This window comes from Coregonus clupeaformis, chromosome 10, assembly GCF_020615455.1.
Source record: "Coregonus clupeaformis isolate EN_2021a chromosome 10, ASM2061545v1, whole genome shotgun sequence".
NCBI lineage: Eukaryota > Metazoa > Chordata > Actinopteri > Salmoniformes > Salmonidae > Coregonus > Coregonus clupeaformis.
The window spans coordinates 38,671,852-38,689,307 of NC_059201.1; the positions used below are offsets into that span (position 1 = coordinate 38,671,852).

Sequence of the window (17,456 nt, forward strand, 5' to 3'; positions counted from 1 at the left end):
ATTATCAAACTTTACAGCATTATTGCCCCTATAAATCATCTTTGAGTAGACTCTCTAAACTAACACATCCACACACTGCCCACCTTGCTGCCGGGCCCTGTTGAACACTTTGATGTCTTTGAGCTGTACTCCGATGCCAGTGCGCAGAGGCACAGAATCTGTAGCGTTGTCTTTGCTGCCCCTCTTTATGGAGCCATTGGCATGAGTCCTGATACAGGTCAGACAGAGACAGAGAGAGAGAGACATGACATCAGGGAGAGAGACAGACTAAGTTAAAGAAGGAGTGCGGGAGACACCGGCTGAGAAGGAAGGTGAAAGACGATTGAGAAAGAGTGAGTGAATAAATTAGTGACAGTAAATAAATGCGGAAAAGAATATCAGAAAGCGAGAGGGAGACATGACATCAGTGTAGAAAGAGTGAGGGAGACAACAGTTGAGAAGCAAGGTGACAGATTATGGAGAGAGGGAGTGAATTAATTATAGACTCAATGAATAGGTGGAGGAGTGAATGTCAGCGAGAAAGAGAGTGAGAGAGCGATACAGAGACAGACCTGTCACTCCAATAGATGTAGTTCTCAAACACCGAGACAGAGAACATGTCCATGTTGTTGTTAGCCAGCACCACCTCTCTGTTCGCTCCCGTCTCCAGGTTGATACGCTCTATCTTGTCTGTACGAGCATCACACCAGTACAGAAGACCCTCCTGCACACACACATCACAAGGACAGGGAGTTCAGTGTGTGTTTGTGTGTGTGTTGTGGTTATATGTGTGGGCGTTATACTGTACCCGGTAGTCTATGGAGATGCCATTAGGCCAGCTGATGCTGACGTTGACTAGTACAGCTCTCTGAGACCCGTCCAGACGAGACCTCTCGATCCGTGGGTACTGACCCCACTCTGTCCAGAACAGATACCTGTACACACAGAGTAAGAGAGAGGTCACTTTCCCCTCATTTAACAGTTGAGGTGACTAAACAGCTTGGAGTAACCCTGGATTGTAAACTGTCGTGGTCAAAACATATTGATACAACAGTAGCTAAGATGGGGAGAAGTCTGTCCATAATAAAGTGCTGCTCTGCCTTCTTAACAACACTATCAACAAGGCAGGTCCTACAGGCCCTAGTTTTGTCGCACCTGGACTACTGTTAAGTCATGTGGTCAGGTGCTACAAAGAGGGACTTAGGAAAATTACAATTGGCTCAGAACAGGGCAGCACGGCGGGCCCTTAAAAGTACACGTGGAGCTAACATTAATGATATGCATGTCAATCTCTCATGGCTCAAAGTGGAGGAGAGACTGACTTCACCACTACTTGTGTTGACAAGCTGAATGCACATAGCATTCAAGTGTTGACAAGCTGAATGCACATAGCTGTCTGTCTGAACTACTGGCACACAGCTCAGACACCCATGCATACCCCACAAGACATGCCACCAGAGGTCTCTTCACAGTCCCCAAGTCCAGAACAGACTATGGGAGGTGCACAGCACTAGATAGAGCCATGACTACATGGAACTCTATTCCACATCAGGTAACTGATGCAAGCAGTAGAATCAGATGAAAAAACCATAAAAAAACACCTTATGGAACAGCGGGGCCTGTGAAGAGACAGACACACGCATACGCACACAAGCGATAGCACACGCACTCTACACACATGTACATTATAATATTGTTGTATGGTGGTATTATACTATTTGTATTGTAGATATGTAGTGGTGTAATAATGTTATATGATGTATTGTTTTATATGTAATGTAAGTGCCTTAATGTGTTTGGACCCCAGGAAGAGGGGATCCCTAATAAATACAAATATAAGGTCAATTCCCCCTCATTTTCCCCCTGTCCTCACCCTTTCTCTGGGTGGACAGTGATGGCGCGGGGCTTGTCCAGGCCCTGGGAGATGACCACGTAGCGGAAGGAGCCATTGAGTCTGGCCACCTCAATTACATCAAAGCCCTGGTCAGTCCAGTAGATGTTCCCTATGGAGGGACAGAGCACCAACACATAATACAACAGCAATACAAACCAGGCACACTTTTACAACAGTGTATTTTAAACAATCAACATGCTTTACAGTAAAACAACATTACATGGGATCAACCACAAGAGTAACTGATAAAGTAGTGGAAGGTTACTGTAAATGTAAATTAAGTTCTATACATTTTCACTGTTTATGACACTTAATACAACTAGGCAAATGGAGAATGCAGTCATGTTGTGTTATTGTTTTGGTGCTGTGGTGTAAACAGGGTTTCCCAGCGTAACCTCAGAGGGCTGATGGAATGCTGCAGTGTTCATTACTCATCCTGCAGTAAGGCTTCGCTCTGTACACCCATGTCATGTGACCTGGGCTATACAGGTACCTATCTATCTGGGCTTCTTCCCATCTCCTCGGTCTAACCCTCTTCCGCTGTTGCTCTTTCTCCTTCTTTGTTAGCTTCTCCCTCCCCCTGACTGTATTTCTCTCCCTCACCTTGCAGAGGTGAAGACGTGATCAGAATGAGTCTCATCTCTCTTCTGTAAGGCTGTGAAGCGTGTCAGCCATGAGTCTGTGACAGATGCTGAATGTGTGTGTGAGAGTGTGTATACAGTATGAGATAGTATGCACGTGTCTGTACATGTGCGCGTATGAGTCTGTATGCATGCATGTGTGTGTGTGCCTCACCAGCGATCCAGTCCACAGCGATGCCCTCCACTCTGCCGATGCCGTTAGTGACCACGTCTTCTCTCCAGGTCTGGTCTCTCTTAGCTCTGCTGATGGTGCTTAGGCCCATGTCCACCCAGTAGATAGTGTCATTATCTGGAGGGGAGAGGAGAGAGCCATCAGTATAGTACAGAACAGTAGATGTACTATACCCATCATCCTCATTCATTCACATGTTAATTTGGAATGCACCTATCATACTGGCTAGATTCAGCATATTTTCATGACTACCAATCTAAAAAAAATAGATTTTGGTTTTGTATAGTGTTTGAAAACCCCTCCCTCCAAGGTGTGTGTGTGTGTGTCTGCGTTCCTACCTGCATGGAAGTCTATGCCCACAGCCAGGGAGGTGCCTGACACTGGCACCAGAGCGTCTGACTTGTCCGAGGGGTCCAGGGGGATGCCACGGATGCCCTCATGAACAGAGTAGAGCAGGAAGGAGCCCACACCTGAGGCCAAGGGAAACATTACCCAGAGTTTATCACTGGACACACTAAGAGGTCAGTTGCGGTACAAGACATGTCATCTTTCCAGATGAAAACAAATGAATGAATATGAGAATATATTATATTAATCTCTGTTTTGCCAAATATAGCACGTCCAAATGATATATGTAGCTTGTGTTTGTTTGACTAATAGCTGAGGTAATGTTTTGTTTCAATGACTGCAAGACCAGGCATCTATGACCTTTCAAATATCAAAATAAAGATCCAAATAACCTATTCATGGTGTGTGTGTGTGTCTCACCCTCGCAGGACTGTTGTCCACTCCTGAGGCTGTATCCAGCGGTACACATGCAGGCTCGTGTGGTCGGGGAGGTGGGCAGGCACAGCTGGGAACAGTCTCCATTGCTATTACTGCACAGATTGGTGCCTGGAAACACAACACACAAAAACACAAACAAACACATGCTCAGGAACCTGCACCCACACAAACAAGTTTCTACTTTTACAGAGTACAAACAAAGACAAATATGTTTTTGCATACATAGATTAAAATGGTTATGTCTAATCTATAGTTACCATGGTGCCCAAACATAATATACACTCACATACACACTGACATACACACTGACACACACACCTTTCTGCACGGTCTCATTGTAGATCTTCATGTGCATCATGGCAGAGGTGCTGTTTCTCAGGATTTTCCAGTTCCCTCCGTCACGCTTGTCACAGGTTCCTATCTGGTCAGTGCCCTGGTCCGCCCACCATAGCTTGTCCCCTACACACAGCAACCAATCACAAAATGACAATTTGAAAATGACCCATCATACTCATACTATGATCACACAAAGAACCGATGTTGAGACCTACTGTAGCTCAATTTCTGAGTATTCAAACTCTTCGAGATAGAAAACTAAAAGCAGCTAGAAGGCAGAATGTACAGTCCTAGTAAGAGCGGAGCCATGTTATGTACCCATGATGGCCAGAGCTGTGGCCTTGGTCAGTTTGCCCTTGACCCCCTCCAGAACCTCCAGACCCAAACCGTCCAGCTTACAGCGGCTGATGGTGCTGTTCCCTGAGCTGATCCAGTACAACTGCTCTGTGTCAAAGTCTATGGACAGACCTGGAGACAGACAGAGAGACGGAGGAACATTATGGCTGTATCCCAAATGGCAATCTATTCCTTATATAAAGTGCATAATTTTTTTCCCCCAGAGCCACTCACCCACTGGGCCTTTCTGATTGGTGAAGAGGACACTGCGGTTGCTGCCATCTGTGTTGGCCATGCTGATGTTGTCTCCATCTGTCCAGTACAGTTTCCTGGAATACAGAGAGAGACAGAATGTCAATACATCATGCTACTGAAAGCACTAGAAATGACAAGACCTGTTGTTCGTTAACCTGGATAGCACCTAACCTATTATCATCCAAACAATTTATGAAAACTATTTATTACGTTTTTTCACACACACAATTAGACAACACCCATAACAACGTTCATACATATTTTTTTAAGTGAGAAAGAAATTGTTCAAAACTAGCAAAACCATCATCATAGCTATACATTTGGAGGTCCCATAATGACTGTATATCTACTGAACATCTCCTTGACAGATGTAAATGTATGTAGTTATACATCTAGTTTACAATCTATGTAAAAATGTACCCTGTGTTTTAATCTCTCTCTCTCTCTCAAAGTTAAGAGAATCGAATGCTTTATTATTTTAATATTGAAAAAAACCTGGCTACAGACAGGTGAAGCTGGTTGAGAGAATGCCAAGAGTGTGCAAAGCTGTCATCAAGGCAAAGGGTGGGTATTTGAAGTATATTTTCATTTCTTTAACACTTTTCTGGTTACTACATCATTCCATATGTGTTATTTCATAGTTTTGATGTCTTCACTATTATTCTACAATGTACAAAGTAGTAAAAATAAAGAAAAACCCTTGAATGAGTAGGTGTCCAAACTTTTGACTGGTAGACTATATATCAAATATATATCGTTTTAAATATATTTTCCTTTATTATTTTCCCCTAACCCTACCACCCCTCCCCTAATTGGGGTAAACTAACCGACAACACCTAGGCTTCAACTTCCAGCTTATACACACTATATACATTTTACGGACACAGTATATTTTATAATTGTTATCTTTTGTTTGTTTTTAGTTCCATTCTTCAGCTACCCTCAACCCCTCCCATCTATCTCTGAAGACCATCCAGTTTTGATTTCTATTTGCTATATATTTTTCAACTGTGCTGTTTCACAAATGTTCTGAACCTTTTACCGACACAGTATATTTTACATTAGTTATCTTGTTAGTCCCACCCTTCAGGCCTACTTAAACCCTCCCATCTATCTCTTAACACTATCCAGTTTTCTATTTGCCATATATTTTTCAACTGTGCTATGATGTTTCACAAAAGTCCTGAACCTTTCTATTCTCATAGTGTCTACAGATTGTAAATTACAGATAAACATTTTTGCTAAGAGTATTATTATATTATTGATTGATTGCCTATGACTTTTTAAACCACCAGCAGTGCTATTTGCAGAGTTAGCTCCAGGTAAATGTTGCAATTCTTCAGCCATTTCTGAACCTGCGACCAAAAACATGCTATGGACAGTACCAAAACAAATGATTGAATGAGTCTGTCTCTTCGCAGCAAAATCTGCAGAGCTGGAATGGTTGTATCCCCTAATATTATATAACATTCTATTGGTTGCAAGAATTTTGTATAATAATTTAAAATTTTAAAAATCGAAGTTTTGAATCCAGCGTCGTTTTGTGTATAGGTACATAGAAAATCTCTTTCCAACTATTTTGCAATCTATTTGGCACAGCTGTCAATTTTTTGGTCCTTAAATGAAACTGGTACACTTTTTTATTTATTACAATTTTCTTTAACCAATTTTGGTCTTTAATGCAGGGCCGACAGACAAGTTCCTTACTTTCTCCCCCTTCCACTTGCCTCTTCCATTGTTGCGGTAATGCTGCAATTAGTTGGTTGTAATTTTGAGTAGAGCAGACATTTCCATATATTTTTTACATTCTTGAAATGTTTTACTAATCTGCTAGAGAACCAGTTTGGATTGAAGTATAACTTTTGTATGACTGTAGCCTTTAGTGAGAGGTCTAATGCTTTAATATTTAATTATTTCTTCCCTCCGAATTCATATTCATTATATAAATAGGCCCTTTTAATTTTGTCTGGCTTGCCGTTCCAAATAAAATGGAATATCTTTTCTCTCACATAATTTTAAAACAAGTCGCTAGGTGTAGGCAAGGCCATAAGCAAATAGGGAAACTGGGAAATGATTTTTCCACAAATAGACAGGTATTTTCCTTTCCATGGTAGCAAGATCTTATCTATTTTTGCTAACTTTCTATAAAAATGTATTGTAGTGAGATAATTTATTTATTTCGTGATATGAATACCGAGTGTGTCCACTTCACCATCAGACCATTCTAATTGGTAAACTACACGGTAATGTAAAAGTTGTATTTTTTGTGATCTAATACATAATATAGTACACTTATCATAATTTGGTTGTAATCCAGAGAGGTTATAAAAAGTATCTAGATCCTCTATGAGGCTATGGAGGGATCCAAATTGTGGATTTAAAACTAAACAAAACATGAATCATCAGCGTACAATAACACCTTTGTTTTTAAGCCCTGGATTTCTAGCCCCTTGATATGATTGTTGGATCTGATTTTAATAGCTAACATTTCAATGGCAATTACAAATAGATATGTCGATAGTGGACAACTTTGTATTACTCCTCTTTACAATTTAATACTTTCTGTAGCCATTATGTACCGTTTTACACCTAGGGTTACTATACATAACTTTAACCCATTGTATAAGAGATTCTCCAAAATTGAAATATTTCAGGCATTTATATATAAATTCCAGTCGTACTTTATCAGAAGCCTTTTGTTAATTTTTTTATTTATTTTTATTTCACCTTTATTTAACCAGGTAAGCCAGTTGAGAACAAGTTCTCATTTACAACTGCGACCTGGCCAAGATAAAGCAAAGCAGTGCGATAAAAACAACAACACAGAGTTACATATGGGGTAAAAAACATAAAGTCAAAAATACAACAGAAAATATATATACAGTGTGTGCAAATGTAGCAAGTTATGGAGGTAAGGCAATAAATAGGCTATAGTGCAAAATAATTACAATAGTATTAACACTGGAATGCTAGATGTGCAAGAGATTATGTGCAAATAGAGATACTGGGGTGCAAAATAGCAAAATAAATAACAATATAGGGATGAGGTAGTTGGGTGGGCTAATTTCAGATGGGCTGTGTACAGGTGCAGTGATCGGTAAGGTGCTCTGACAACTGATGCTTAAAGTTAGTGAGGGAGATAAGAGTCTCCAGCTTCAGAGATTTTTGCAATTCGTTCCAGTCATTGGCAGCAGAGAACTGGAAGGAATGGCGGCCAAAGGAGGTGTTGGCTTTGGGAATGACCAGTGAGATATACCTGCTGGAGCGCAGACTACGGGTGGGTGCTGCTATGGTGACCAATGAGCTAAGATAAGGCGGGGATTTGCCTAGCAGTGATTTATAGATGGCCTGGAGCCAGTGGGTTTGACGACGAACATGTAGTGAGGACCAGCCAACAAGAGCGTACAGGTCACAGTGGTGGGTAGCGTATGGGGCTTTGGAGACAAAACGGATGGCACTGTGATAGACTACATCCAATTTGCTGAGTAGAGTGTTGGAGGCTATTTTGTAAATGACATCGCCGAAGTCAAGGATCGGTAGGATAGTCAGTTTTACGAGGGCATGTTTGGCAGCATGAGTGAAGGAGGCTTTGTTGCGAAATAGGAAGCCGATTCTAGATTTAACTTTGGATTGGAGATTCTTAATGTGAGTCTGGAAGGAGAGTTTACAGTCTAACCAGACCCCTAGGTATTTGTAGTTGTCCACATACTCTAGGTCAGACCCGTCAAGAGTGGTGATTCTAGTCGGGTGGGCGGGTGCCAGCAGCGTTCGATTGAAAAGCATGCATTTAGTTTTACTAGTGTTTAAGAGCAGTTGGAGGCTACTGAAGGAGTGTTGTATGGCATTGAAGCTCGTTTGGAGGTTTGTTAACACAGTGTCCAATGAAGGGCCAGATGTATACAAAATGGTGTCGTCTGCGTAGAGGTGGATCTGAGAGTCACCAGCAGCAAGAGCGACATCATTGATATACACGGAGAAAAGTGTCGGCCCAAGAATTGAACCCTGTGGCACCCCCATAGAGACTGCCATAGGTCCAGACAACAGGCCCTCCGATTTGACACACTGAACTCTATCTGAGAAGTAGTTGGTGAACCAGGCGAGGCAGTCATTTGAGAAACCAGGGCTATTTAGTCTGCCAATAAGAATGCGGTGGTTGACAGAGTCGAAAGCCTTGGCCAGGTCGATGAAGACGGCTGCACAGTACTGTCTATTATCAATCGCGGTTATAATATCGTTTAGGACCTTGAGCGTGGCTGAAGTGCACCCATGACCAGCTCGGAAACCGGATTGCATAGCGGAGAAGGTACGGTGGTATTCGAAATGGTCGGTGATCTGTTTGTTAACTTGGCTTTCAAATACTTTCGAAAGGCAGGGCAGGATGGATATAGGTCTGTAGCAGTTTGGATCTAGAGTGTCACCCCCTTTGAAGAGGGGGATGACCGCGGCAGCTTTCCAATCTATTGTCTATTGTTTTTGTCGATGTATGTTTTTGTTTGTCAAAAAAAAGAAACGTATGCAATCAAAGACAACACACACACACTTGAATGTGAATCCTGTCTAAAAAATGTGTATTTGTGATTGCTTTAGCATGTATGTCACTATTTCAATCAAGGAGGTACTTAACCCCCCCTCTCCTCCTACTTCTCCTCCACCACACCCTGCATTTGTTTTGTTATCATGCATTTGAATACAGTTCCTAAAAACAATTGAAACCTTCCAGTCTCATGTCTGTCTGTCTCTCCCCCTACCCCGGCCCACTCCTCTCCTGGACTCATTCTAGGCAGTGTGCGGGTCTGTGTGTGTGTGTGTGTGTGTGTGTAGGAAAGAGGAGACAGCTTCAGCATCTGCTTCTGGTTTTTCCCCGCTGCCAGCAGCTAAGCCCAGATCGGAAACATTCCTCAGCTTAAGTAAGTCTCTCAGAAAACAGAAAAAGGACAAAAAAGGCAGAGGCATTCTCAAAGATAATATCCCCTCTGCATCTGCCCCACACACTCACAAACACACTCATAGACAAAGAGGAGCACTCTCACTCACACACACACACTCAGAGAGAAACACACAAACACCAGAAATGTCTGTTAGTGATCTTAGGAGAAGTGTATGCCTGCTGAGCCTTTGTCTCTTTAAAGACAAAAAGACAGAAAGAGAGCAAAACAGAAAAAAAGTGATAGAGGGAAAAGGGTGAGAGCAAGTGAGAGAGGGAAAAGGGTGAGAGCAAGTGAGAGAGGGAGTGTGTAAGAGAGAGAATAAGAAATTAAGAGAGAGAGAAAGACAAAGAAATTGAGAGAGGGAGAGAGTAAGAGGGAAGTAAATTGAGGAGAGAGAGGGAGCGAGAGAAAGAGTATGTTTGAAAGAGAAGGCTGAGAGAGCGAGAGAGAGAGAGAGAAATTGAGACACTGCGAGCGAGAGAGGGGCCAGTGTGTGACAGTGTGTAAATAATGTATGGCTTTCAGCACAGAAGCCATCTGTTGAGAAAGAGGAAAGAGAGAGAGAGAACAAGGGATAGATGACAAGGGATAGATGAAAAGGGAGAGATGAGAGAGGGTTTGGAGTCCCTTCTAGAGCGGGAGAGCTGGCTGCTCTTTGCTAGAGGTCAGCCACCATCTAAACTACCCTGCCTATCATGGCACACTGCTAGCTGTGGGGAGCCTGCCTGACAGTCAGACGATCTCTGTGTGTTCATAGTGTGTGTGTGTGTGTATGCATGTATGTGTGTTAGAGGTGAAAGCAGTAGGGTGTCTGACAGCCATTTCTTAAAGCTGCATTGATCTCAGTGAAACAGCTTTATCGTGTGTGTGTGTGTGCGTGTGTGTGTGTGTGTGTGTGTGTGTGTGTGTGTGTGCGCGCGCTCTACCTACCCCAGTATGGGGTGCAGCACCAGACAGTGGGGTTTATCCAGGCCCTGGATGACAGCGTTCTTAAAGGATCCATCCAGTCTGGCCACATTGATCTGTTTCTTATTGGCATCATAGCTGGTCCAGAACAGGTTCCTAGACACCCAGTCTACTGCCAGACCATGGGCGTTGGGCAGGTCTAGGGGAAGACACAAAGTTATACATTTTCATTAAAGGAATAGTTCATCCAAATTACAAAAATGACATGCGTTTCCTGTAAGCAGTCTATGGACAAGGAGACTCACAAATATGTAGGTTTCTAATTTGGATGAACTACCCCTTACTGCTAACTAATTCAATGACCGTTTTGACTGATTGATTGACTCATTCATTCATTCTGTATAAACTAGCTATTTAAATATTTCAACCAAAGTAGGTTACATGTTCCCACAGTATTTTCCCTACCAGCAGACACCACGGTCTCCACTCCAGTCCCGTTGATGAAGGCTCTCTTGATGGTCTGAGTGCGGACGTCTGACCAGTAGATACGGTGCTCCAGAGCATCATAGTCCACCACAGTCACGTTGTCTATGTCTGGCACGGTGAAGGAGATGATGTAGTTATAGTAGGGGTTGTCTATGTCCACTCCCCGGATCTCTATCTGACGGGCATACAGCAGGAACTGACGGGACTCTGGATAGGGAGAGAATGAAATGATATTATATATTAAGGAGGGAGTTAGGGAGGTGGTTGGGATAGAGTGTGAGTATTGGGTGGGTTTGGGGAGTTATGGTGTGTATGTATGGCTTTTATCCGATCGCACGGACATACAGCGGGAACTGACTGGAGGAGAGGGGAAAGGGGTTCAATTGTGATGGTGTGTGTGCGTGCGTGCGTGCATGTGTGTGGTTGTGTGAAATGTCTTTGCCACTTAAGAGTCCACTTAATACAATTCCCCACAATAACAAGTAGTCAGGAGTGAGGAGTGTGTGTTAACTGATTGTACTTGGCTCTTCTCAGCCAGTCTAGATCAGATAGCCCAGGCATGTGTGTATATTCTAGGTAGTGAATGATGGAGAGTTGTGGCTGATGCCAGCTTTAAACAGAGTGGGCCTCTCCATTCCTTTACGCCACAGATAATAGAAACTGCTCCCCTGAATACTAAATGCAAACACACACACACTCTTTCAGTTTAGAGACGAGGCCTAAACCACTCAAACTCTCTTGGCGTCACCATGCCACAAGTGACAGAATCCAGGAGATAATCCTGTGTGTGTGTGGACTGTGACACAAAGCCATGGCTGGGGGGAATCAGTAGAGTAGAGTGATCCAACTCATGAGGGATGTTTCTGGTGGGTGTGTGTGTGTATGTGTGTGTGTGTGTGTGTGTGTGTGTGTGTGTGTGTGTGTGTGTGTGTGTGTGTGTGTGTGTGTGTGTGTGTGTGTGTGTGTGTGTTCCCTCTGGATTCCCTTTGGTGAGAATAAACCTCTGTACGTGGGTACTGGAGAACAGACCCGTCTCTGAATCAGCACACACACACACACACACAATATCAATCCCACTGTGTCACTCTCAGCAACTCCATCTCTCTGCCAAGCCAAGCAAAGAGAAGGAGACAATCTGCCAGCTCAGGGGAGGAGGAAGAGTGTGTGTGGGGGTGGAAGAGACGTGTGTGTAGGAGCAGCAGTTTTGTTTGTCCTTGCTGTTGCAGGTGGAAGATTGATTGTGTGTGTACGTGTGTGTGTGTTAAGGTGTGTTTACCGTAGCAGGTGTGTTTGTCGGCTCCCAGCTTCATGAGGTGAGGGCAGGCACAGGAGAAGGTCTGGTTGTAGTTGATGAGACACAGGTGAGAACAGGGACCCATCCCATTGTTAGCTGCACACGGGTTAGGAGCTGTGGAGAGAGAGAGCGAGAGAGATGGGGAGGGAGAGCGGGGATAGAGACAGTGATAAAGAGAGAAAGAGGTAGAGCGTAAGCACAAGGAAAATGGAGGGTGGTAGAGAAAGAAGAGAAGGGGAGGGGAGGGGAGGGGAGGGGAGGGAGGGAGAGTGAATGAGAGGGGGAAAAGGAATTGGTAGAGAGGCACAAGGAAATGGAATGCGAGAGACGAGGAGAAAGAGAGAAGGAAAATGTGAGGAAAGGATAAGCGAGGTGGAGAGAGAAGGAGAGGGAGGAAAATATCAATTAAAGTCATCCAGTATGTGCATATAAAACAGCTCTTACCACTCAGGCAGCAGGCCTATCTGTCTCATCCATAAATGGATGGTTTTCTGAGCGTGGCCATTTTGAGGTGAGCGGTTGTGACAGGGGAGGCCAGATGCCACTACTCTCCTGAATGACACATGGACTTAGAGAAGCTGTCAATCAAATGGCCACTGACTCGGGACACTGTGGTCTCGCTCTAGAGAGTAATGGCAGCAGGATGGCCAAGCCTTATTGATAGACACTCATTAACACACAAGATCATTCAAGGTAAGGCCTGGCTAGGTCATACTGTGGTGACCGAAAGCAAAGTAGCTAACCTCTTTTAAATGCCATGAAAGTGTGTTAGCAGGAATGTGTGTGTGTGTGTCTTACCTTGGGGCTGTCTGGAAGGATGGTAGACCTGCAGGTCAAAAGGTTGTGTGTTGGTTCTCTGGACCACGGTTACGTTGTTACCGGTCCACTTATTGGCCTTGGCCAGTGTGTTGGTCCTCCAGTCCGTCCAGTAAACCTCTCCCCCGTACATAGTGACTGCGAATGGGTGCGACAGGTATTCGTGTCCCCTCAGCACCTCGATCAGGCCTGAACCATCGTATTTGGCTGAGTAAATAGCATCAGACCTGGAGGACGGATGGAAGACAACACAATACAGTGACTTATTACAGCCTGTGTGTGTGTGTGTGTGTGTGTGTATGTGTGTATATACTGTATATCCTCTCTCTGACCTGGCGTCGATCCACAGGATGCGTAGCTCCAGGTAGTCTACAGTGAGTCCGTTGGGCCAGCCCCCATTTCCTGTCTCCTTATGGATGGTCCTCCTCCCCTCGCCACTCATAGAAGCTGCCTCGATCCTTGGCATACTGGCATCCCAGTCCGTCCAGAACAGAATCCTACAGAGATAAGGGTGGAGGGGGGAGGGCGGGCTTCAACTTCAATTATCTGGTCCAGTAAACCCAAAACCAATGACCGAAGTCAAGACCCAGTTTTAAGCCATGTGTATACTCCATCCTAGCCTGGTCCCAGATAGGAGTTGGAAAGGCAGCACAAACCTATGGTCATTGTCAACATAGGCGTTAGCAACACAGAACCAGCCGATCTGGGACCAGGCTAACCCATTTCCAGCAGTGTGCTGGTTCTCACCCGTAGCGGGGGTCCAGGGCGATGGCCCGGGGGTGCTCCACCTCCCCAGCCAGCAGGGTGGTCCTCATGGTTCCGTCCAGCTTGGCCACCTCTATCTGGTCCAGGTTACTCTCCACCCAGTAGATGTTCCCTGCTATCCAGTCTACCGCCAGACCCTCTGGAGTGGCCAAGCCATACTGGATCACCACGTCAAAACTGGTCAGAGCTGGAGGGGGAGGGAGAGGGAGGAGGAAGAGAGGGAGGAATGGAGAGGTTGTGGTTAATTTGATTGTGAAGCTTTGCTGTGATCATTCCCCCTTTCTGTAAACCTATTCAATTTTTGTCATTAAAGTTGTCGAAGTGTCTTACCAGTACCATGAACATCAATCACAGTGACTTTTTGTAATGCCAATGCAGCCCAAGCGTATCTAATAATGCCACCTACACAGCCACGACTCTCCCTACGACTGACAGGATGCATCCTACTCCTGTTTGAGCCTAAGCAAACAACATGACATGAGGCGCCAGTACAAATAAAAGAAGAGAGGAGAAGAAACAATTGTTTTCATCCCCCTCTCTCACCCATTCATTTTTCCATTCCAGGTCCCTAATCAGAGAGAACGGTCTAATTATTAGTCATTATCCTGACTGGAGTAGACACACACACACGCTCATTATGCCTCCCTACTGTAATGAGAGGGCCTCGTCTGCTCTATAGATTGTCGTTGATTGATTGGTTTTGCCTTTTTGAAGGTAGCTGTTTAGTTTTGATTGATTGGCTTTGCCTGTTTGGAAGGTGACAGTGTGGTTTTGATTGATTTGTTTTGTCTTTCGGCATGGAGCTGGACCATCTGCTTTGTTATTTACCAGTTGCTTCTCCTCAGCAGCTGTAGGCCTGCAGGCTGCACAACACAGTACAGCTACTATTCCCAGAATTCCCCACTGCGAAGGCAATTGGGAAATCATAGAAGTTGGAGTACTCCACAAAAGACAAAGAAGTGTGCTGTTGGTCTCAATGCCTATGCACAAACTAGAGCTAAAAAGTGGAGAAATCCAAAGCATACCTTTCAGTATAGTGAGTGTGCATGAATGTGAAAGTGGACTTGAATGAGGACATTCTGAGTCCGTATACATTATGTGTGTAGTAAAAGACATTCACCTCCGTTCTCGGACAGTTTGCCGCGGTAGATCTTGTCCTCCACCACGTCGGTCCAGTAGAGAGCATTCTCTGCGAGGTGGAAGTCCAGGGCGATGGTGTTCCTCAGGCCAGGCACCAGCACGCTGAACTCTCCCTTGTTCAGGTCGATACGACGGATCTCATGGCGGTTGGAGAAGATGATGAAGGGCTTGAAGGGATCTGAGGTGAAGACAAGAGATTACATGATCATGGTGATGTACTGGTGCCTGTTGGTGGCAGCGTTGGGATCCCTGTATGTACTTTGCACCCAGTGCATCCTGGGTAATGTAGTAAGAAAAAGCTGCAAATTGAGGAATGTTTCCTCCCAAGGCTTGGGTCTGGGTTTCAACTTATTCAAAGTAGAAATTAACAGCTTTAACAGTAAATGCCTTCCATTATTTAGTTTGCCTGGTCATGACTAAAATCCAGTAACTAAACACTACTGTAGTGAAGGGGTTGTGTCAGTGAGGTTGTGTCTTCTCTAGCGGGAGACGCGTACTGGCTGAATCGATTCAGTGGCTAGCGTTGCACTTAACTGGCTAACAGTAGCTACTAAGGGTAAGTTATAACCTACATTTATTTTTGTTTTGTTTTTACATACTGGTAACAAGAGTCGTTCAAGGGAATTCGGGACATGGGTGACTAGTTAACGTTAGCTTGGCTCTCTCTGTGTGTTTCGTGCCGTCGGAGGAGGGGTGGTTTGTTGGCAGAGAGCAATGGCTAGCTAGTATGCTAACTATTCTAGCTAAGTAACTGGCTGAATAAGTTGACGACGTACTCACTCAAACTGTCAAAACTAACCCAAACTTTAGACACGGACACAAATGATCTGTTTGCCGTGTTAACACAATGGTTTGTTGTAACCGAGTATTGGTGCTAAACCGTGTTATTGGAGGCTGGCATGCTAGTTGGCTATGGCGTCATAGGATTCGGTGACCTGGACGGTTTTCACGGAAGAATACTGTAACAAGTTAGCTAGCTGAATAAACTAAGTTAGAGTCTATTCCTAGAAAACATTGAACCGCTGTAGTTTACAACAATTATAATTTCTAAAGTGGAAGTTGGGAGAGTTATATTTGAGTGTTTCAGTGAAACGTAAGTGAGGGAGGCCCCGCTTTCTCGCTTTCCCAGATGTTTAGTTCATTTCATTCACTGCAACCCTCCAAGTCGCCGACCACTTGTATCCTTTTCTCTCTCGCTCTCCTCCAACACTACTCACTCTGCCCCTACTCCGATGGTAATGTGCCGTCGCAACCTTCGCTCCCTCTCTCCCGCTACTCTCTCCTCTTCCTTCCTATCATCTCTTCCCTCTGCTAAATCCTTCTCCCTCCGATCTTCTGATTCTGCTTCCTCAACCCTCCTCACCTCCCTTTCTGCATCTTTTGACTCTCTATGTCCCCTATCCTCCCGGCCAGATCGGTCCTCCCCTCCTGCTCCGTGGCTTGACGACTCATTGCGAGCTCACAGAAGAGGGCTCCGGGCAGCTGAGCGGAAATGGAGGAAAACTAGACTCCCTGCGGACCGGTCATCTTTTCACTCCCTCCTCTCTACATTCTCTTCCTCTGTTGCCACTTTCTACCACTCTAAATTTCAAGCCTCTGCCTCTAACCCTAGGAAGCTCTTTGCCACCTTCTCATCCTTGATGAATCCCCCTCCTCTTCCCTCATCCCTCTCTGTGGATGACTTCGTCAACCATTTTGAAAAGAAGGTTGACGACATCCGATCCTCATTTATTACGTCAAATGACACCGCTGGTCCTGCTCACACTGCCCTACCCTATGCTTTGACTTCTTTCTCCCCTCTCTCTCCAGATGAAATCTTGCGACTTCCCAACAACCTGCCTGCTTGACCCGATCCCCTCCTCTCTTCTGCAGACCATTTCCGGAGACCTTCTCCCTTACCTCACCTCGCTCATCAACTCATCCTTGACTGCTGGCCATGTCCCTTCCATCTTCAAGAGAGCGAGAGTTGCACCTCTCCTCAAAAAACCTACACTCGATCCCTCCAATGTCAACTACAGACCAGTATCCCTTCTTTCTTTTTTCTCCAAAACTCTTGAGCGTGCCGTCTCTAGCCAACTCTCCTGCTATCTCTCTCAGAATGACCTTCTTGATCCAACCAGTCAGGTTTCAAGACTGGTCATTCAACTGAGACTGCTCTTCTCTGTGTCACGGAGGCTCTCCGCACTGCTAAATCTAACTCTCTCTCCTCTGCTCTTATCCTTCTAGACCTATCCGCTGCCTTTGATACTGTGAACCATCAGATCCTCCTCTCCACCCTCTCAGAGTTGGGCATCTCCGGCGCTGCTCACTCTTGGATTGCGTCCTACCTGACAGGTCGCTCCTACCAGGTGGCGTGGCGAGAAACTGTCTCCGCACCACGTGCTCTCACCACTGGTGTCCCCCAGGGCTCAGTTCTAGGCCCTCTATTCTCTCTATACACCAAGTCACTTGGCTCTGTCATATCCTCACATGGTCTCTCATATCATTGCTACGCAGACGACACAATTCATTTTCTCCTTTCCCCCTTCTGATAACAAGGTGGCGAATCGCCTCTCTGCATGTCTGGCAGACATCAGTGTGGATGTCGGATCACCACCTCAAGCTGAACCTCGGCAAGACGGAGCTGCTCTTCCTCCCGGGGAAGGACTGCCCGCTCCATGATCTCGCCATCACGGTTGACAACTCCATTGTGTCGTCCTCCCAGAGTGCAAAGAACCTTGGC

At 45.0% G+C, this 17,456-nt stretch overlaps 1 protein-coding gene across 1 annotated transcript in view; it reads right to left on the reverse strand.

The window, feature by feature from the left end:
* The window catches only part of LOC121575193 (low-density lipoprotein receptor-related protein 1), a gene marked incomplete at its 3' end in the record, with an annotated part of 186,081 nt that overhangs the window by 41,969 nt on the left and 126,656 nt on the right, over positions 1–17,456 (reverse strand). The window contains 17 exon segments of the mRNA XM_045223015.1: positions 84–208; positions 552–703; positions 788–914; positions 1,853–1,982; positions 2,669–2,803; positions 3,025–3,156; positions 3,455–3,580; positions 3,791–3,931; positions 4,127–4,276; positions 4,379–4,473; positions 10,258–10,432; positions 10,699–10,926; positions 11,996–12,127; positions 12,812–13,056; positions 13,162–13,326; positions 13,577–13,781; positions 14,715–14,912. Of these exon segments, the coding sequence (XP_045078950.1) occupies positions 84–208; positions 552–703; positions 788–914; positions 1,853–1,982; positions 2,669–2,803; positions 3,025–3,156; positions 3,455–3,580; positions 3,791–3,931; positions 4,127–4,276; positions 4,379–4,473; positions 10,258–10,432; positions 10,699–10,926; positions 11,996–12,127; positions 12,812–13,056; positions 13,162–13,326; positions 13,577–13,781; positions 14,715–14,912 (2,661 nt within the window).